The 22105-nt window shown below is 41.1% G+C and overlaps 2 protein-coding genes across 2 annotated transcripts; both read right to left on the bottom strand.

Annotated features, from left to right (window-relative positions):
- Positions 1-874: 874 nt before the first annotated feature.
- Positions 875-14200, bottom strand: ppp1r2 (protein phosphatase 1, regulatory (inhibitor) subunit 2). The gene is made up of 6 exons (XM_068729328.1): positions 13838-14200; positions 8333-8440; positions 7683-7766; positions 5644-5756; positions 4042-4245; positions 875-3540 (listed from the first exon to the last, which is right to left on the bottom strand). Exons 1-6 carry the CDS (start codon positions 13966-13968, stop codon positions 3521-3523), a joined length of 660 nt encoding a protein of 219 aa, XP_068585429.1. The 5' UTR covers positions 13969-14200; the 3' UTR covers positions 875-3520.
- Positions 14201-14903: 703 nt separating this feature from the next.
- LOC137886598 (protein ANKUB1-like) lies at positions 14904-21962 on the bottom strand. Its single transcript, XM_068729126.1, has 6 exons — positions 21873-21962; positions 21349-21489; positions 20054-20270; positions 16411-16525; positions 15430-16320; positions 14904-14985 (listed from the first exon to the last, which is right to left on the bottom strand). Exons 1-6 carry the CDS (start codon positions 21960-21962, stop codon positions 14904-14906), a joined length of 1536 nt encoding a protein of 511 aa, XP_068585227.1.
- Positions 21963-22105: the final 143 nt, after the last annotated feature.

The raw sequence follows: 22105 nt of genomic DNA on the forward strand, positions 1-22105 counted from the left end.
TATGTATAATTCTTTTATGCAATGTCTAAACTAACTGGACACTGTTTTTACTTCAGTAGCCTATACTTGTAATTGTGAGGTAGACTACTGGCACTTAATAACATTTCAATGTTTTATTTCTATTCATTTCTATTAAAGACCACAAATATTCTTAGATGGGTTTTTTCTACCAGTCTCCATCCATTCCCATAATAGGATGTAAAACAACAAGCAGAGGCTTGAAACATGCTTAACATATAGTAACCCGCACGGGGAATATCATCTGGCTTTATTGATGGCAGAGTTACACGTTTGTTATTAATCTTCACTAACATTAGCGACTAGCATGATGTTACTTTTAAAGTAAAGATGGGCCTGGTGTTGTTGTGATGGAATACTACAAAGTTTCAAATCTTTGCAATTTTATTTCCATGCTTTGTAAAGGGCTGAAGTTTGTAAAAAGCACATTCAAGTCAAAACAAATGACATTTTAATGGTGCATATGTCAATTTTGTAATTGTACTTCTCTGAATAAAGAGGCACTTTTCTAATCACTGACAAGATAGATGATGAATTGGATAAAGCTGTGATCAAAAATCTGGGTATTCTTTTGTTGCCGTCTGGCACATGATGACAGACCGGAGGTTAAGTTCACCGTCAGTAGCTGGTTATCTTCATCAATAAATAACAAGAGAAAAGGAGAAGAAAATAAGACTTAAAGCCATTAAAAAAAAAAAAAAAAAAAAAAAAAAAAAAAGAACGTTTGTTGTTTGTGTGAGGAAAACTAACTCCAGTCCTTCAGAGGATTTAATCAGACAGTCAGCAATTTTCTGCATCATTCAACTTTTAGGCTTCTGACTCTTCAGATCAATCATAGGCCACAGCAGATACTAGCTCATAACAACATTTGTTTAATGGTAGGAGACAAAAACAAAACAGAATACACACAATCCAATGATTAAGGACATGCTTCAACTGGAAATACAGACAGACACACAGTGTTCAACAGTCTGTCGTTCTTAGAAAACAAACCAAACAGGGCAGACGTGGTGCACTAACAAAAAGCGAGACGGAGGACACGTGAGGCGAAAGTAAAACGGTAACACAGAGCATAGCCTGTTCATTTTACACACATGTACATAAATACATAAGAGGCACATTTGACAGGTAATAACCACCTACAGGGTGATCATGTCAGTCATGTTTTGGACATTTTTTTGTGAGAACATAAACCGAACGTCTCAGCTTCTCTGCAGCTGTCATCTGCCCACAAATTCAGTGAACAGAATAGAAGACAACGATATCGTCAACATCTGTATTTCCAGACACACACCTGTATCTCCACAATAACCATGTGATAATTAACTGCTCGGATGTGAACTTGTTGATTGGTGGAAATGGCCGAAAAGGAAGTTGCTTTAACCTCAATAATGGCGAAAAACACCACCAAATACCAAACTACAGAGAACAAAATGAACTGCAAAGGGACGTTTGCAGAAGACATACTGTTGGTCTGTGGACTTTATATGAATGTTTGTATTTCCATAAAAAAAAAAGAGCTCAACACTTTCAACCACAGTGAGGAATTAAAGGGTTTAGAAGAAAATGAAGAGAACACAACACAAGACACACTCAGGGTTCCTCCATACTTATCCCTCAGGTTGTTCGGTTCTTGTGAAGTCATACAGTGTATAGCTCAGTCATAGTAAAAGTAAGAATTCCCCCAAAAGCTGACCGCCAACAACTCCATGAGTGCAATTAAGGTTGCGCCACCAGGATCAGTCTTTTTTTTCCTCAATACTTTTGTCAAATGCAACAATTTCGACACCTGTAGGAACCCCAGCCATTACAAAACCCCTCCAATAAGCCTTAGCGGTTAACTCCACTGCCAACATCTGCTTTACCTAAAGTCAGTAGCATCAATAACAACTCTTCTTTGACATTCCCAAGCTGCGTCGTACAACACACGTAAGTAGATCCGATGGCATTACATTAAATGTGATGAAAGCCAGGTGAGAAATTAAACACCAAGTAGATGATTGTACCTGCCTCAAAATAATATTACACACAATTCTGTCTGGTGAAGCTCCCATGCAGTAACAAATCATGTAAGTGAGAACACTGGTTTATTCTTTGTGAAACCTACATAAGAGCTTAAAGACGGAACACTGTCCTGTTAATCAGTAGCACGTGCTGGACCTCGCATGTGGGACTTTAATACTGTCTTAAAGAAACACAATGTGTTAAGTGGCAATATCATTACCTTACTGCTGTGGCCAGGGAGAACACAGGGGGCCTGACTCAGTCTTGACTGAACATTTTGAAATGTTTATTGCCAGCTTTTCCTGCAATCTTCTTTCACAAGTCAATTTAAATGCTGAGTTTTCTCTTGATGGACGACCTACATGCCAAATGTATCAGTGGATTTAATTTAGAGAAAAAAAAAGGCCTATCGTCTGGTTTTGTGAGGTATACATGTTTGTTTGTTTTTAAATGCAAGAATTGTAATTGAGGTTTGGTGTGCTTGCTTGCAAAGAGAGAAGTAAATAAAAAAGTTCAGGGGAAAAATCAGCAAATTGCCAATATATAATAATTATGGTCCGTGTTGTTTTAATTGATCTTAAGCAAAAAGCCATACAATTGACTGCAAGCATCAAAGTGAGACACCACAGCACACGTGTCAATTAAGTATGTTATATATTAAGTATGCACTGTATGATGTCAAATGTGGATGGTTCTTTATAATGAGATTTAGATGATGTAGGTCATGTTGTCTTGTGCTATTAGAGACTAATATATAGCTCCAGTATGCCGATATGAATGGCTTACCTGAATTACAAGGTAATAACAAAGATGACAACCCAACTGGTCATCACAGCGTCCCAATTCTTTTTTTTTCTTCTTCTATTTTTTTTAAATCACAAAAAGTACTGAAGGAGGAAAGAAAATGTGACAGTGGTGAGTCACAAAGCAAAAGAAAAAATAAAAGCCACCTGAAGAACACCCAGTATAATCGCTATCGTCACATCTCAGATATGCCTTCTGTGGGGTTTCCCCTGGATTTCTCCAGGGCTGACGTACAGTAGGACTGTAGAGAAGCCAGACAGGAGTCCTGGTATCCGGCTGTTTTGTTTCATTTTTTTTTCTAAAAAGACCTTGATCCTCCTTTCAGGGTCAGAATCACATATCCTTCAGTGCGATGCCAGTCCAGAGGAGGTAGGAGGGGAAATTCTTGGCAAAAAAGGAGAGTGGAGGAGAAGGGGGGGGGGGGGGGGGGGGGGGGGCAACAGTCTTCTCTTGTGTGTTGCGTTCTGGGAGATAAAAAACAGGTTTGTTTGAAGGTTATATTGCACAGTTTCTAAGGAATAGTAGAGACAGACAGGTGACCGGGAGGTTATTGGCTGTTGAGGTTTGTTATACGAGTGGTGAAGTGGTGTCTGCTGTGCGGCCCGGCATTAAAAAAACACAGAGCGCAGTGGCATTGTCTGTCCCGATCTGGAGCCGACACACAGGGGCTGAAATTTGGGGAAAGAAGCCTCCTCTACGAGTCCAGAGATTCAGCTGGAGAACAAACAAGAGACAGACGTGAGAATAGAGAGACAGGCGGTGCTAGAACAAATAGAAATGGAATATTTCACCATTTTCTTTTCCTCTCTTTGTACTTTGATCAACTAAATAAAGGCGCTGGGGAAGCTGAACAAAATTCCAAAAAAACAAACAAAAAATGGGTTTCATCTCTTTCACAAAAACCCTTGACATTAGATTCATATTTATAGTACAATTAGTCTGCATCATCAGTCTGTTTTTGCCCTAAAAGAAGTGTTTCACTCTCAAGCTACAGCTCTTATACTTTTGATGCTTCCCCTGGGGTTCAAACACACCTTTTCCTGTTAGGAATTTATTTTATTATAAGTTCAACAAAGCACTAGTCCAGATCAAACTGAGTATGACATCCGCATTACATCTATACCACTATGTCTCTATACACATACCAAAAATCTGTTGGACTGGAAACTGTCAGAATGATTTATTCCGACGTTCACCGCGTCTCCTTCTCCCTACCTTCCTGTGGCGGGTCAACGCTGATCTCCTCCGTGTCCTCCGTCTCCTCCGTGTCCTCCCTCACCTCCTCGGTGTCATCCCTCATCTCTTCGTCTACGTCCTCGTCCTCTTCTAGCTCGCTGGCGATGAGCTGGCGGGCCAGCTTGATGTTCATGCCCTCATTGTAGTGCATCTTCCTCATCATCTGGAAATGCGTCTTTTTGGCTGCAGAGGAAGAAAACATTGAAATGGTTTTAATTTGAGAAAAGCAATGGTTGAATGCAGCATTTAGAGTGGTTAATTATACTACTATGACTACTTAAAAAAAACGTAATTCAACATTTTACATTATAATCAACTGATTTCTTTCTACATTCATACATGGAGGTTGCTCAGTAAAAATCTTCTCCTTCATTTCTATTGTTTCTGACATTTTAAAAAGGGGTCAAACTCCAAAAGGGACACAGTGAGGAAACTCATGAGACTTATTGTAGTAAACAATAACTTCCAAGTGTTTGCTGCAACCTCGAGATGGGTGGTAATTGAACTAAAATAGGGTAAAACAAGGGTGTGCCACAGACTTTATGCAAGGCTAAGTAAAGTTATGCTGATCTCTATGTCTGTGTGAGCGATGTGCCGCCGACATTTTCAATGTGCACAAATCCGTGACAGGTGGAGATGCAGAGTAAACAGTAATGTTTAGAGTGAGGTTTATTCAAGCATGAATGAAGTATCTTAAGTATTGATTTGAAATCAAGAGGTTCATTTGATCTCGGCACTGCCAGGCAGCTCTGTAAGTCTTAGACAAACATTGTCTGTATGCTAAAATCAGCAACTCCAAAAGTGATTTAAAAGTTAAACACAGTGTTAAGTTACTTTGGATGAATATGTACACTAGACTAGCTATATTATCTGCTCACAAAATATGTCTTGTCTGTATTTTGTGTTGACTGCACAAAAAGGACTGAGAAAATATTTTACATGAAACATTCCTAAATTCTCTTCAACTTGATTCAGCATGTCTTCACCTGCAGCTCTGAAACATATTTTAAACTTCTCCTGAAGGTGGCACAAATTGGCATGCCTAAAACGGTGTACAAAAACTGCTGAGGCTGCAGCTCTGCAGTTGGAGAATATCGATTGGATTTGCAGTTTCCAGACTGTTCGCTTGCTTTTACACGCACAGTTCAGAAATACATGTGAAACAACAAGCGTGCATGGGAATCTGTTCGCATTCTACAGCGCCATGTGTTTGATTGTGTGCTAGTGTGTGTGTGGTGTACATACAAGGTCAGAGAACAGTCAAAAGGATACTGACACAGTGAGTGAGTGTGTGTGTGTGTGTGTGTGTGTGTGTGTGTGTGTGTGTGTGTGTGTGTGTGTGTGTGTCTTGAAAGAGACGCGCACACACACAGAACACTGGAGCCCTTTCCAAAACAGATCCCTCTCCACCAGCACTTAACTGTGAACCGTCACTCTCCCAGGTGCAGATGACACTTAGCTTGTATTAAGGTGAACTGTGGGATGTGAGGAATAATATTACACTGAGACTGGATAAATGAGGGCACCAGTAGGTGTGGAGGTGAACAAATTAAAAAAAAGGAAAAGAATCGCCGTGTTAACCTTGTTCTTCAGGACTCAGCTCGTCTTCCTCCTCCTCGCTGGTCTCCTCGTCTTCTTCTTCTACTTCTTCTTCCTTCATGAAGCGAGGCTCTGAGCCCTCTGCTGCCACCAGCCTTGAAATAAAGATAAAAATACAGACAGGAAAGGATAAGAACTATAAATGAATGGCCTATTAAATGACCAAATAGAGATAACCAATAGCTTCTCCTAAAGTCATTGTGGAGAGACTTCTAAAAAAGGCTTTCTACGGAGAGATTTCAGGGCAAGGGGGGAGGAGAGAGGGAAGAGATGTGAGCATGTGCGAGTACTCAAGCATGAGACAAAAATAATAAGAGTTACTATCCCCCATCTCTCACAGTCGGAGAGCTTTAACAGCAGAGGACAACATGAATAATGGTTTACGGCTCAGTGGACGATAGTCAATTGGTACAACTCACCCCGGGGAGGCTCCTGTTTACTGTACTACTGCTCTCCAACAAACTGGCCTGGTTCACCCAGAAAGAAGACGAGTCAATTTCCCCACTGTTTCAGAACGCACCAATAATAGTATCAGATATCCCGGGCGGATATAAAGACAGGTAGGAAGGAAGGAAGGAGGCAAGAAGGTGTAAGTGATGCAATGAGTTAGAGACGAGGGAAGTAAAGCGAAGAACGGCATAGCTGGATAAGTGATGTACGAGAGAAGAGACAGAGCGGATGTTGGAGAGATTAAACACGAGGACAGAGGGAAAAGAGCAGCTGTTGTACTATCTGGAGGGTTTGGTGTAAAACAATGTAAGGCACTCTTGTGTGGAAGTATGCAAAAAAGCAGCTAATTGACTTGCAAAGCCCGGAGCTAATCACTGTCCCCTCTGCGGCGCGCACACACACACACACACACACACACACACACACACACACACACACACACACACACACACACACACACACACACACACACACACACACACACACACACACACACACACACACACACCTGCTCATCCAATTCCTGCATTAATGCACTTATATAAGAAAACACACATCTCAAGCTCCCATTAGCACCCAGAAAACAGCTCTGATTGGCAGATATACAGGAAGACTTTTCAGGGCATTATTTGCCCTCTTGCTCTCCGTCTACTTGTTTTTATGTGACCCTTTGCACTCCACACAAGTGGTTGTAAAACAACCCAGAAATGTAATCTTTGTCAAGATTTCTTCCTTTCTAGGATGCTCCGTGTGTAGCAAAATAAATAAATTAATAAAAGTGAATACATGCAGAAGAGTTTGCACAGTGTAAAGCAAGTTATGTTGTATTACACAAAACTGACTGCTATTTTTCTAGAACTGTTGGTTAGCATGTCTGTCGTGATTCAGCAGCATTCCTCACATTGCTCGACGTTTCCCCCTCTGAAATTTATGGCTAACGGGGAACACCCTCTAACTCATTGTTTGTTGATCGGCTATTGTTACTCAGAGTAAAAATGCAGGAATCATTTCCAAGAACACAGATGATGTTTAAACAACACAAAAAAACACACGGTAACATGGGTTGGATCATGTCTGTGTGGTTTATAATTTATGTTATAATGTTTGTGTGTATGTTATGCACACAATAGAGATACGTGTTTCTTAGTTAGAACAAACTAAAAATAAACGCACAATCATATTAAGACGCGTCCCCATGAGTACTTTTCAAAACACAGTGCATTCTGGGAGTGAGTGCCTAGTGTGCGTGTGTGTGTGTGTGTGTTTGTTTATTACACACCTATCAGTTATTGCAACAACACATTCTTGTTTGAGGACAAGGACATTGGTGAGTGTGTTCAGGTGCGGCTTATCTGGGCTACACCTGAGCGCATAAATGATTTTTCTCCCTTTTCCAGGTCACATTTCTTCTTCATTAAAAATCTAAAAAGCTACAAACTGCACCAGCAACTACAAAAAAAGAAAATAAATGAAGCTGTTCCAGCGGCCAACCTAATCATATTTCCTTTCATTGCTTGCTTTCTACCACTGTACTTGGTTTGTACTTGTCTCCCTCCGTTCACATGTCTTACTTCGATGCCAGGTCATCAGCTGCGAGTCCGCCGTGGCCGTCTGAGTCACTCAGCGCCCCTTCATCATCCTCGTCCCCCACCATCCTGAAAGAGAGCAATTAACCGAATAAAGATAAGCCCGAAAATGAGGCGAGAGAGGGAGGGGATTGAGAAGGGAAAGGAAATGCAGACATAAACAGGAGCAGATAACCAAACAGACAAGTTGCAAGAGGGGATTATGGGTAGAGAAGAAGCAGAACACGGGGGGGGGTAGATGGAAAGAGGAAAGGTCCGTGGTAAGGTCGACCTTCCCTGCAGCACCCTGGCATATTAGATTACAAACCTGCTGAGACACAGATACACACACACACACACACACACACACACACACACACACACACACACACACACACACACACACACACACACACACACACACACACACTTTAGAGCCTGAAACTGGCTCTGCGATCATTTAAAGGGTAAATTCTGTGGCGTTACACATGCTTTCTCTATGGAAATATTTTTTAGCGTGGATAAGGATATACAATTTTACAATCCTCTAGCAAATGAATGTCTTCAGATAGCTTAGAATTTAAAATAAAACACTTAAAACGTGCAAAAAGGGATTCAATTGAAACCTTCAAAAGGGGACATTTTGTCAGAATTACCTGTTGTAAGGTGTGCTGGGTTCGTCTATCTTCATCAGACCGTAGTCTTTGTCAGCCGGATGGTACGTGGCCAGGATGTTCATCTCATCCCATTTCTGGGATTTCTTCCTGTAAAAAAAAGGATCAAAGGAAACACGGTGAGAAGGAAATGAAGGCTAAATGGACCAAACTCCATTTGGACCACTGTGTACCAGCTGCTACCCCCCCCCCCCACCCACCCACCCCACACACACACACACACACACACACACACACACACACACACACACACACACACACACACACACACACACACACACACACACACACACACACACACACACACACACACACACACACACACACACTCTCTCTGTTCCTGCAGGGAGCAGAGCTGCTAGATTTAATCTAGGACCGAAACGTGCTCCACTTTTCACTCTTCTATTTCACTCTATTTTGAGAAAAAAATAAAAAACAAAGTCAGGTGACGTCATCGGCACAAATTTGGTTTCTGAGAATTCTCGGGAGTTGTCGTGGTATTTGCTTTCATGTCGAGGCATTCCAGCACGGATGTGAGACCTTTATTCACCAAATAAGGGCATGAGTGAGAGGTAAGGTTCATCGGCTGTGAATGAATAAGGCCAAAAGTCAAAACAACGGTCTCATTTGAAACAAGAGAGTTAATTTTTTGTTCCGGTCACTCTGACATAGACCTGTTTCCTAATCCCCCCCCAAATGGTTCCATTCTCATCTGGGGAATAAGGCTGTCACCTCTGCATGCTCCGCTCGGGCTTTTTGTTCAGAATTACTCTAATCCTAGCTGCCCTTTCAAATCCTAAGAGGAAATGAACAGAAGCAAAGACTAAATCAGCATCTAATGATACGTTTAGCTCAAGAGGATAACGCGAGGAACACCTGCCATTACAGCACAGGGAAGAGGAAGTAGAAACTCACAGAGAAAATGTATAGTTCATTGTCTCATAAACATAATGTTTACTTATATTTTCTATCCTCTTAATTTCCAAACAAACTACACTGAAACCCAAAGCTATGAATCCAGGAGCTGTTGGGAGTTATCTGGCTTGGGTTGAACCACCTCTGCTCTCCCTAGACTTTGCTGCCAAGATCTACTGTAAATCAGTCTCGACATTGTTCATAGAACAAAAGGTCGGGTATCACGGGAGACAGGCAGGGGGTGGGTGGTGCTAAATCCACTGCCAGCTGCTTCAGGACCGCCTCTCCCTCTAAAACAGACCTGAGCTACACAGGTTTGTCGATAAGTCGATCGATTCAGTTGCGGATGCTAAGCCAAGTTGACGCTACACAGACTCTGATTCTCAGGAGATGGCTTTGGTATTCAGAGCTAAATAAGTGGAGGAAAGGGCAGATGTGCCCGTTTATTAGGTACACTTAGCTAAAACTAATGCAGTCTAATATAAGAGTCCTACAATTAATCCTACCTTGTCAACCATATTTATACCAACGACTGAAAACCAAGTAACAGGAACATGTCTTCAGACTAGGATTGCAAAGGGCCCGGACATTTCCCAAGGAAAGTAAAGATCGGGAATTTTGGAAATTTTACACAATTGTTGATATAAATATTTGACCTTTTAATAGTGAACATAAAAAAGCAATACTAGGTCTTATGGCATGTTTTGATTAAAAGTATGCCCATTCAATTTAATTGTAACCATGCACTGCATTCAGCAGTGCACTCTTGCATCACAGATCATTTGCGAGCTTCCCATTAAACAGGAAAATAAAATGTTCAATGACAACGTTAAATGAGTCAACTCATTTAATTAAAGGACAACTCAACTGAATTGTTGATTTTTTTCATTTTCATTAGAAAGGTTTACCATTATTTCTGCTTATGATATGGTCAAATATTTGTTCCTTTGTGCAAATGACAAAGCAAGTACAGCCTGAGAAACTGACCCATATATTTTCATTGCATTCTTGTTAATTCCCAAAGAATTCTGTTTCCCATAGAAAGTTTGTGTAACTAGAACACATGCAAAACTACAAATCCCAAAGAGAGTGCATACCTTTGACATTACTACAGTTTTTGTCTGGATCTGGATCCAGAGAATCCTAACAATATATAATATAATACATTTGCGCTTGTTCAAGGACGATAGTTTGATATCCTGCTACTTGGAAAACAGCAATTTATAAAGTAACCTCAGATCTGAGGAACAAACTCCAGAAACCTTCTCAGCAAAAGCCGATGAGTAACAACTTGGAGTGTGTGTTACGATGTTAAAGAGTGTGTGGTTACACAACAAATCTCAATCATGATCTATTTCCACCAAACCGCTATCGCCCTTAAATCCAATTCCAGTCCACTCACTCATTCAGAGAAAAATCATAACAAAAACTGTAATGCAATGATGATGCACCTGTCACTACAAGGGGGGGTGGGACTACTGGAAGCCACTGAATATAGAGCTGCATCTCTTATGTGATGACGACTATCCCTCGAGGGTGCTCGATAGCTGGCGACAAAACGCTTCGGGGAAACTCATTAAATAGAGTGAGTCATCACTGAGAGCCGAGCTGTGCTATCAGGTAGCATAGTCACAGAGGAGTGAGGAAAGGTCCGGACCCACCAATAGCAACAGCAGCTAAATGCTCATTCATTTGACCTGTGTCTGAATTATTGTCATGTCCTAAAAAATGAATTAGTAAATTAACTTTTTGTTGACTGATGGGGATTTTTATTTTTTAACTTTTCGTTATTTGAGGTTTTTTTTTCCTTTTTGCAGTTATACACTCAACCCAAGTGCAAATCACTGCTTCTTCCTCAGGCAGCAGTAGATTTAGGACTAATACCATTTCTTAAGCGCCTGTCATTTGTCCAGACTTTAGAAAGTGCATCAGCGGAGAAGCGGAGTAATGAGGAGGCGTTGAATGCTCTGTCCACATCAGCGGTCACACTCACCGTAAGGTCATGATGTGGAAAAAAAGGCAATGTCTTCTACAAAATATGCAAGAGATTCTCCCTTTTATACCGACAAGGAACATTTATATTTGGTGAAGTGAATCTAAATCGAGTCAAAGGCACAAACAGATGCAGCTAGAGCGAGATCATTTTTTTTACTGCCTTGTCGTGAAGCAGAACTGCTCTTTATCGTAGTAGATCAGAGGTGTTCAGACACCTGTTGATTCTGACCATCAGTTCCAGATTCCTCATCAATACAGAAACTGTTTATTTTCCGTGCCCACAGTTGGCCTCAGCTGACCTGTACACAGGAGGGTTAAATGTCCAAGTGGTCTTTTTCTGTCCACAACATTGAAAGTGAGAGATTCACTAGCTGCCAGTCAAGCTGTCCGTCACACAGTCAGGATGAGGCCCACAAGACAGTGAAGGAGAGATTGAGTTTCATGGAAGCGTCCATGAATTATATACAACTAGGTGTGTGAGGCCTATGCATCACTGTAAACTAAATAATGGTGGGTGATTGAAGGGATAACAAAGGTGGCAGTCTCTTAATGAGTTACCACGGCCAAGGCCTTACAGTGGTCTACAATGTTTAAGGAAACGAATTAGACCTGCAAGAGAAATAAACAAATGGCCCATGTGGGCTCCTGTGCAATCCACACTGAGGTTTTTTTTTGTGGGGAAAAAGAGACTTCAAGAGAACTCCTTAGTATGCTCGGAGCCAGAGTAGTGAAGACCTGCCAAAGGTTTAGTACTTGACAGGGGATGACACTGAAGGGTCATTGTCGTATTAAAACAAAATGCTGACTCACACTGACGTGGGGCTTATGAAGCAAATCACAATCAAATTCCATATAAGGAGCTAATTAAAATCAATGTGGTAGTGTGTACAGATTTGAAAGCGTGTCAATTTTATTGCATACAGTCGTATGAGAGTCCATGTATTTGCTTTAAACTTAAGAGCTGACAGTGGCAGCATGGCACAGCCCTCATTCTTCTCTGTTGATTTGGTGCTTTGCTGTATGCAAGATACTCCCAGAAATTTCGTTTTCCTCCACTTCCTTGTCACTAAAAGAGGGACTATTTTTGTATCAACACAGAAAAAGGCAGAAAGATTCGCTGCTGGGACTGGAACCCTCTAATAACTCCCATCCTTCTATGGCCTAATTATTCACACTGTGGCTTTAACCAACCGAAGAATGGCTGCTTACCTTCCAAAGTAAGAGAATATTATCACAAAGCAGATCATTTTTAATTGATATATATGCCATATGCTGTATTCATGCATGTTGATGCAATGATCAGAGGCATCACACCATAACCACATATTTTCTAATCTAATCTAAAAAAGGTATTAAAATCTAAATATGATTTGTCTAACCGATTCTACTGATGAATGTACTGCCCAAGCCAACTGTTACAGTGGGCAGAATCTCCAGCTTGCATGGAAGATTTGGCAGCATTTGGCAGGTGGGTGGTGTCATTCATCACCCTGACTATAAATCACACATAATTCAATTCATGTAAAGCCTTCAAAGCCATTATATTTTTGTGTATCTAGCTTTTAGATTACATCGGCAACCCTGTTTTTTTTAAAACAAACAAAGCTTTCTTTTAAGCTTGTGTACTTTCTCAAGTGCATTGTATCTCCTATGTGATGTTCTCCACCTCATCTGGTTGTAGAAGTTGAACTGAAAGCTAAGATCAGGAAAGAGAGGCTTGTTTAAAACAGACTGCTGCCAGTTTAGACCCAGCCTGTAACACAGTTGTCGGTGTCAGATATAAGGTCAAGTGTTAGTCACTGTAAGTATAACTTTGGGGTACACCCAGCTCTGCTTTGTTTACCCACTGGTTTGAGATCTCAATCCCTCACAGCCCGTCAAAGGCTTTGAGCAGCAAATATTTCACCGTTTTTTAATTCAAAATTTAACAAAACAATCTCAGTAGTAATACCCTGAAATGTGTTAATAGATTATAGTTGGCCTAGATCTTAAATCCCTCTAATGTAGCAGGAAACAGACAACTGTTTGTTTTGCAGTTTAAGCCAGCACTGCCTACCTCTTTTACAAAAACAAACTAATGATACTATTATTGAGGACATAAACAATACTTTTACTCCGTTTAGGTGTCAATACGCCCTATAACGTTACTGTTCCTCGTTGGCTGGGGGTTGTTAATACTTAATAATATCTTTTAATCACCACAATGTGAGGCAAGTCGTCCCAGAAGAGTTTTGTGTTTTGGTACTTTCAACTACCAATGTGAACGTCCGTTAAAAACCGCTACAACCACCAGTCGTCATCTGGAATCATTGGCTAGTGAACAAGCTAATTTGACAGCTAGACAGTTAGCTCCTGGTTACACATGCCATTAAGATTATTATCAGAGGAGGGAAGCCATAGTCATAGTCCCAAGAAGCAACCAGAAACTTTTTACACACACACTCTGTTGACTAACATTACAAAAAAGGTGACTTTTATGTCACAATTAACCTGACGTAGAGAGGCTAACAAGTGTTTAGCTAGCTAACGTTACCTGGCTACCAACCTCCTCACGACGGCGAAGCAAAAACAACTTACTGTGGGTCATCTTCCGAGAGTACGGGCTCTTGTTCGGGACTGTCTCCCGGTACCTCTTCGGGCAGGGATTGGACGTTTGTCCCGCTGTTCTTGTTCTTCAGGATGCCTTTTATCGGCCGGGGAGCTGCCATTCCCACACGCTGACTGTCGGACCCGGCTGGCTCAGCTACTTCTCGTCCACTGATTTTCTGATTCTATGATTTCTGTGACTCAATCAACGTTACTAAACACAGGGTCGGTTTTAAACATGCTAGCCGTCAGTACTCAGTGCTCGTCCATAAAGTCAGTGTAAACCTATGCAGGAGTCTACGTGCACTGGCTTTTATGCTTATCTAGCTGCACACACTCCGGTTGTTCACTGACTGGCGGGGCAGGAGCACTGTGAGTACTATGCTCACAACATCGCGAGATTTCGTTAAACGGGATTTCACATCATCAAATGCTGCCTTTGAGTGCTCGGGAATTTCTAACTTATAAAGGCGCCTTTATGCCATGTGTCTTATAATAACAGACAGCAACAACAGCAGTATTTTGGGGTACGTATATTGTATTTCAGAAATGTATATAAATGCAGGAACCCTAACCCAAAAAGGAGGAGAACCAAAGGTCTATGAGGGCATGTGGTGTTTGTAATTCATTATGAATCTAATCATTATCTTTATTGATACTCCACCACCAATAATTTAAAGATGAAACACTCAACCTCTGCAGGCCTTGTATTTTTGCCCCTTCATACATAATTAAAATGAAAAACAAACACAAAATTGCATTAGTGAATCCTTTCACTTCCTGTGAGTGAGTAAAACATGTTTTAAAATCAGTTTTATTTGTCAATATCTATAATATCTGTTTATCAGTCTTTCTGTGAAAAGCAATAAAAGGCAGAGATTTGGCTGAGCACAGAAAGACTGAGAGGTTTCATTTTGAATGACACACTAAGTCTGACATACACTCCTCAGTTGTCTCTCGGAAGGATTCTTCGTCGTTCGCAGTTTTTCAGGCAGTCGGTGGCAATGGGAGATCCATGAGCAGTTGAGCTGGTGAGCGACAGATCTGGATGAGAGTATCAAGCCTTGGTGTGAACACGCTTCCTGATCAGGGTCCGTGCTATGCTCAACTGCTTCAACCACGGCTTCTCTGTGAAGGTACTGCATAAGAGAAACATGCATTACACACAGTAGAGTAGAGCTGTCATGTATAGCATTTGAGTAACCTCTATAACTTATTAACCATCATCAGTCGATGAACTGTAACCGTGGTGTATAACTACAGTAAAAAATGTAGACAACTGACAGCCTCTGTTTTATGTCTCGTTACAGAAGCTACAGTAATTTTAGAAATGTCTTGGTATCTGCAGCAACTTTAACTTATTTTGGCCAGTTAAAGTGGTCATTTAATATATCTGTACAAAACCTAAATTAGCAACTAGTAACGGACGGGATTGCAGGCAAAATAAATGTGTGGTGTATATAATTTTACTGCTAGTAAAACAAATTATGCCTGACTGATCCTGAACCCCAAGATGGCATTGATGAGACCAACCACAATGTGTTTTTATTGCACAGAAACTGTATAGCACAAAGGATAGAGACCTGGCTACAGTCAAGCAGTATATGGCTTTTTCTCTTGGTGTTCGGCCACAGCGGTGAGATATGGACTCCAGAGACTCAGCCAGAATAAGGGAAGATTTTGGCTGGAATGGGATGGGAATGCTTTTTTCGGGGATTGGCAGAAATATAAACTTGCTCTTGCATAAACTGCGATCGTCCCTACAGAGTTCATCCAATAAACCATCTTCTCTGCTTCGAACATATTGTTTCTGCTTTATCTGCATCTTTTTAAAGTCACCAGGGCTCACAGACTGCAGGCTGAGGAGGTGTGATGCTGAAGGTAGGTTGCGGATGGGAGGTAACGGCTGCAAAGCTTTGGCCTTGATTCCTCTGCTTGGTTTGGTCGCAGCTTTCATGGATTTGGAAGACATATTTGGCTGGTTGAAGCCATCCACCAGCAACGTATCCCCCACCCTGGCTTTGAACGCAGTACTGGTGTACTGGCATCGTTTGGAGGCTGCCCTCTTCTGCCCCAAACTCACCCAGCGTTTTATCTGGAGGTAAATGCGCATGGGCAGGGAAATGTTTGACAGGGATACTACTGAGCACAGCTTGTTGGCTAAGTAGCGCACGCAATCGCTGTGACCATGCTGAATGGCAACTCTCAAAGGGTCCCGACCTCCAGGGTCCAGACAAGCCAGGGTCAGAAGGTTTCTGCTGATGAAGAGTTTGAGGATGAGAAGCTGGCTGTTCTCTGCAGCTGTGTGGATGGGACACTTTCCAGTGTCTCGGTGGGAGGTTTGGTGGCACCACTGCCGGTACGGATGGACCCCCACTGGTTTCTCAGCATGCACCCCCCGCTCCAGCAGCCAGCCGGCCAGATCCAGGTGGCCTAAAGCGGCAGCAATGTAGAGTGCTACTTGCAGCTGAAACCTGGATAAGCAGGACAAGAAAGATTCACTTTTGTGTGTAAAATTGCACTCTGACTTTTTATGGATAAGCTGCACCACAACAGTTTTTGACCTCATTACTAGTTTCTTTTCTGAGAGGTGGCTCTGGACTGTCAATCTGTGGCCCAGGAGGCAACCCTGGAGGAACTGCACCCACCCATCCCACGTGTCCAAAAGGAGAGTAGTGCCTTTATTTAAAAAAAACAAAAAACAACAGTGTGGATTTAAAAATAAATCAGATTTATTCCATTGGTATACTTTTTTTAAATTGCAAATGTGTCTGTGCATGGATTTTGGAGAGGACAGAAAACTAAGAGGCTCATTGTATAGTGCAGCACTGCAACTTGTTTCTTTGTTCATGTGAAAGTGAAGCTCTTTTACATCTCTCTATACCAAAACACAGTTCATACCAGCCAACATTCATCTGTGTACATTACACAATTTAAAGTAATCCAGTCATTTAGAAGAAAATACATTATATCTAACTTTTCACTAAATGTTCTTAAGGCAAGGCAAGTTTATTTGTATAGCACATTTCAACAACAAGGCATTCAAAGTGCTTCACATAAAACCATTAAAAGCCTCAAAACATAATGCAAAAGAAAAGGAGATTTAAAAACAATTAAGAACATTGATTGAAACATTAAAAACAGTCATTAAAACACTAAAAAGCTAAAAACAGAATAATAGTTGCAGTGCAGTTTAAGAAATAAAATACAGTAGTAAAATGCAGAAATTGATTGAATGTGGTTCAATCAAAGGCAGCAGCAAACAGAAAAGTCTTCAATCTTGATTTAAAGGAGCTTTCTGGGACTTTGTTCCAGATATGTGGAGCAGAAACACTGAACGATGCTTCTCCATGTTTAGTTCTGACTCTGGGAACAGAAAGTAGACCAGTCCCAGATGACCTAAGGGGTCGGGATGGTTCATAAGGTTGCAGCAGATCAGAGATGTATTTTGGCCCTAAACCATTCAGTGCTTTATAAACCAACAGCAGGATTTTAAAGTCAATTCTTTGTTGGACAGGAAGCCAGTGTAAAGACCTCAGAACTGGTGTGATGTGATCTACTTTCTTGGTCTTAGTGAGGACTCGAGCTGCAGCGTTCTGAATCAGCTGCAGCTTTCTGATTGACTTTTTACAGAGACCTGTGAACACACCGTTACAGTAGTCCAGTCTACTGAAGATAAATGCATGGACAAGTTTTTCCAAATCCTGTTGAGACATAAGTCCTCTAATCCTTGATATATTCTTCAGGTGATAGTAGGCTGATTTTGTGATTGTCTTGATGTGGCTGTTCAGGTTGAGGTCTGAATCCATAACTACACCTAGGTTTCTGGCTTTGTTTGTGGTTTTTAACGTCAGTGATTGAAGCTGAGCGCTGACTTTCAATCGTTCGTCCTTGGTACCAAAAACAATTACTTCTGTTTTATCTTTGTTTAATTGAAGAAAATTCTGGCACATCCAGTTGTTGATTTGTTCAATGCATTTAGCCAGCCCTTGTATGGGATTATAGTCCCCTGGTGATATAGTTATGTAGATTTGTGTGTCGTCTACATAATTATGATAACACACTTTGTTGTTTCCCATAATCTGAGCTAGTGGAAGAATGTAGATGTTGAACAGAAGAGGCCCCAGTATTGAACATTGGGGAACACCACGTCATTTTCGTCAGCTCTGATGTGTAATTAGCTACAGACACAAAGTATTCTCGGTCCTTCAAGTAGGATTCAAACCAGTTAAGTGCTGTGCCAGAGAGTCCCACCCAGATTTTTTGTCTTTCTAGTAGTATATCATGGTCGACCATGTAAAATGCAGCACTGAGATCTAGTAATACTAAGACTGAAGTTCTGCCATTGTCTGTGTTTAAGTGGATGTCGTTGAAAACCTTAACAAGAGCAGTTTCAGTACTGTGGTGCTGTCGAAAGCCTGACTGGAAGACATCAAAACTGTTATTTACAGCCAAGAAGTTGTTCAGTTGTTGAAAAAACGCTTTTTCAATTATTTTACTCAAAGATGGGAGGTTTGATATTGGCCTATAATTTTTCATTGTTGTGGAGTCTAAATTAGCCTTCTTTAGGAGTGGTTTAAAAACTGCAGTTTTTAGGGCTTGTGGGAAGACACCTGAGAGAAGGGATGTGTTCACTATCTGTAAAAGATCAGTGGTCATGCAGTTTGAAATATTTTTGAAAAAGTGTGTTGGTAGAATATCCAAGCAGCAGGAGGATGACTTCAGATGTTGACTAATATCTTCTAGGCTTCTTAGGTCGATTGAATGAAATTGTGTCATGATATTTGAATGGATGTTATTCAGAGATGGGGACAACACATATCCTGTGGTTGGTGTGGAGGCACTGACTGCTTGTCTAATTTTCTGAATTTTTTCAGTAAAAAATGAGACAAATTGATTGCATGCCCAGGTGGATTGGAGCTCAGCAGCTACTGACACTGGAGGGTTTGTTAGCCTGTCGACGGTAGCAAATAAGGCGCGTGTATTGTTATTGTTTTTGGTTATGATGTCAGAGAAGAAGGACTGCCTTGCATTTCTAAGTTCCAAATTATAATTGCGAAGTCTCTCTTTATATGTCACAGTGAACCTGGAGATTTGTTTTTCGCCACCTGCGTTCAGCTTTCCGACACTCTGTTTTCTCTATTCGGACCAGCGTAGCATTTCTCCATGGAGATCTTTGCTTACCCGAAACATCCTTCACTTTAGTGGGTGCAATGGCATCAATAACATGTTTAACTTTAGAATTGAAGGTATCTACAGGCTCATTGACTGAGATGCAAGAGAGGGCTGGTGTGGAGCAGTACTTCTGAATAAATAGTTCAATGGTGTTTTCAGAGATGTAACGCTTTGTCACAACCTCGGTTTGGACATTTGTGTGCAAGGAGATTGCACTCTCAAAGAAAACACAGAAATGATCAGAGAGTGCAACATCAGTCACAGCAACCTTGGAAATGTTTACACCCTTGGTGATGATTAGGTCCAGAGTGTGCCCCCTGTTGTGGGTGGGTCCTGTCACATGCTGAGTCAGATCATAGTTTTCAAGGACACCACATAGTTCTATAGACCCTCTGTCCTGGGGATTATCAACATGGATATTAAAATCGCCAACAATAACAACACAGTCAAAATCAATACAGATTATAGACAGCAGTTCAGTAAACTCATCAAAGAAGGTTGCACAGTATTTAGGTGGTCTGTAAATGTTTAGGAATAGAGCTCAAGTGGAATTCAGAGCCACATATTCAAAATAATTAAAATGACCAAAGGACATCTGCTTGCATTGAAGAGAATCATTAAATAAAATAGCAACTCCACCTCCTTTCTTATGCACTCTTGTTTCACTCATGAAACTGAAGTTGTGAGGTGTTGATTCAATAAGAACAGCTGTACTGTCATCTTGGTTTAACCATGTTTCAGTTAAAAACTAAATGTCCAGTTTGTGCCTAACAATAAAATCATTTATTAAAAATGTTTTTCCTGATAGAGACCTGACATTTAATAAAGCTAAGTTTAATGTGGTTAAAGCTTTATTTGCCCAATTTATTTGGACAGAATGAGTGTTAAGTTTGATAAGTTTGCAGGTTTACTATTGTTTCCTCGCAGCCTCACCTTTTCTTTTTCCAAAACTATAGTTTAGTCTTAGACTGTTCACAGTTTTGAGCTCACTGTGAAGATACACATATCAACCCGACAATAGGCAGGACATACCCTCTTCACTGGCGTAGTCTTGGAGTTGGTTGCAGTCATAGAGCTGCACACCAGCAGGTGTGCTCAGTCTGAAGGTGCTGACAGGGAGGCCACTTTGCATGGAAACCACACTTTTCAATCCAGCAACGGACATGTGCAGAAAAGCTTCACTTCCCATGATTGGTAAGGTTTCTCCTGTCACAGCATTGAACACACACATCGCAGGCCTTCGTTCACTCTGAAAAATAATTATTAAGGACTTGCAGTTAATAAGACAAAAGAATAAGAAGACTTTGGTCACAAGATGGATCCCTGTTTATCAAAAAAATATGCCAAAAAGTCAGTGGTAGGAGTTACACATTTTGAATTTTTATTTCATTAGCTTGTTTAATACATTCTCTTTTTCTTTTCTTTTTTACTGTTGATTGTATTTTTGTTTATGGTAATATTGCAAAAGTAGTACAAGCAAAGAGAAAGAGGAGTTTGCTGTAGAAAACAACTATTTTTATGAGAAGATGACAATGGGACATACGTGCTTACCACTGTCAGCTTTTACACAAGGTAGCCTGGTGATGAGCCTGGAATGTGTCCTGATACTAAAAACTGACGAATGGGAACAAACTAAAGATCTCAGGCAGCCAAGAACTAATTTCTCTCTCAGCATGTGGGAACATGTTGTTTCATATTAGTGCACCAGTCTGACATAAAATCCATTCACTTCAAGAAGGATGTCTTTGATGAGAAGTAACACGTTATGTTTTGAAGTGAATCCTCAGTGACAGTGTATATTGAGAAAGAGGACTGCAAGTCCCTCAACATATGGAGGTCCAGCATAAAGCTCCAGCGGCAGCCAGCATAAACCCCACTGAAGTGTTGTTGAGCAAGAAATACTCACCTGCTTCAGGAGTAGACGTATAGACCGTTTCAACAGAATTGGGTCCATGTTTACTTACTGTCAGCTTATGTCATTCACATACACTGCAACAGGAAATAAACTTGGACACATTTGGAATGCTTGCATTTTTTCTTCTCACAAAGAAGAAGTGAATGTGTAAGTTAGAATGTTGGAGGCGACATTACACTTTCATAAAATATTTCAACTGATTAGAAAGTTGTGGTAGCAGGTTTTTCAACTTTTCACGTAAAAAAGTCTTGGGTATATGCAAATAAAATATGTCTTCAGGCGGACACTGCACTGCACTCATCTGTTTATGTACAATTAAAATATTTTGAATGTGCATCATTGTAAGCTGATTGTATTTACTGCAAATCCCAAAACAGCTCCATTTCTCCAAACCCTTTTCATGTTTTAATACCTTTAACCGGCATCGGATGGCACTACCACTTGTGATGCCCACGTCGCACAGAGCCCAGCTGTCCTGCAGCGCTGCACCACCGTAGCTCAGCTCCAGGTACTGCTGCTGTTTGTCATCTGAGAGTTGCACCAGAAAGTTATCCTGCCGAAAGGGACAGAGTGGACATGTATGGAGCTGTGATAGAGTACTAACCAAGAAACAAAGTTCTTGATGGATCGTGTTCAGTGTCTGCAGCAGCATTCGCTTCTCTGTCTGAGCTGAATAACAAATGTCTCCAATGATGGAGCGATTCAGTTTTTTCTTGACATATAACATAATTAATAACTAACAGGTAACAAATAACAGTCTTGCAATCCATAGTATTTCACCATAAGCAACATCAGGCCTAAAAATGTGATAAATCCACCAAACAGTCTCTTTTCCCTCCAGTAATACATTCAAATCATCAGACACATTTTTAAAATTCAGTCAAAACTAAAATTAAAGTCCATTAACCCTGGGCCACTACTGTAGATTTTGATTACCTTCACCATCTGCTTCATGGCCCCCACAGTCTGATCTGAAGGGACATCAACAGGCTCACAGGAGCCCTCGAAGCAGATAAAGACCCTCATGGTTCGGACAACTTTCCTCCCGTCGTTTGGCTCCTCTGTGGTGCTCTGGTCGACCAGAGGAGTGTGTGTGGTGAGTTTGTCAGAGGCAAAGTCATTGTGGGGAGGGGGGCAGGAGTTGGGTGGGTTGGGTTTGGGGAGGACAC

This window comes from Cebidichthys violaceus, unplaced genomic scaffold (genome assembly GCF_023349555.1).
Source record: "Cebidichthys violaceus isolate CVI_PGR_0920_01 unplaced genomic scaffold, fCebVio1.0.p SCAF_101, whole genome shotgun sequence".
NCBI lineage: Eukaryota > Metazoa > Chordata > Actinopteri > Perciformes > Stichaeidae > Cebidichthys > Cebidichthys violaceus.

Bases quoted from the DNA above. Each gene is read 5' to 3' on its own strand.
- ppp1r2 (XM_068729328.1), bottom strand. From the start codon at position 13,968: ATGGCAGCTCCCCGGCCGATAAAAGGCATCCTGAAGAACAAGAACAGC. The intron at 5,757-7,682 runs GTAAGACATGTG...CTTTATTTCAAG, and splicing joins GCTGATGACCTGGCATCGAA to GCTGGTGGCAGCAGAGGGCT. The intron at 4,246-5,643 runs GTTAACACGGCG...CTTCCTCTGCAG, and splicing joins GCTGAGTCCTGAAGAACAAG to CCAAAAAGACGCATTTCCAG.
- LOC137886598 (XM_068729126.1), bottom strand. From the start codon at position 21,962: ATGAGGGTCTTTATCTGCTTCGAGGGCTCCTGTGAGCCTGTTGATGTC. The intron at 21,490-21,872 runs GTAATCAAAATC...CCCTTTCGGCAG, and splicing joins CCATGAAGCAGATGGTGAAG to GATAACTTTCTGGTGCAACT. The intron at 20,271-21,348 runs GTATTAAAACAT...ATTATTTTTCAG, and splicing joins CCATCCGATGCCGGTTAAAG to AGTGAACGAAGGCCTGCGAT.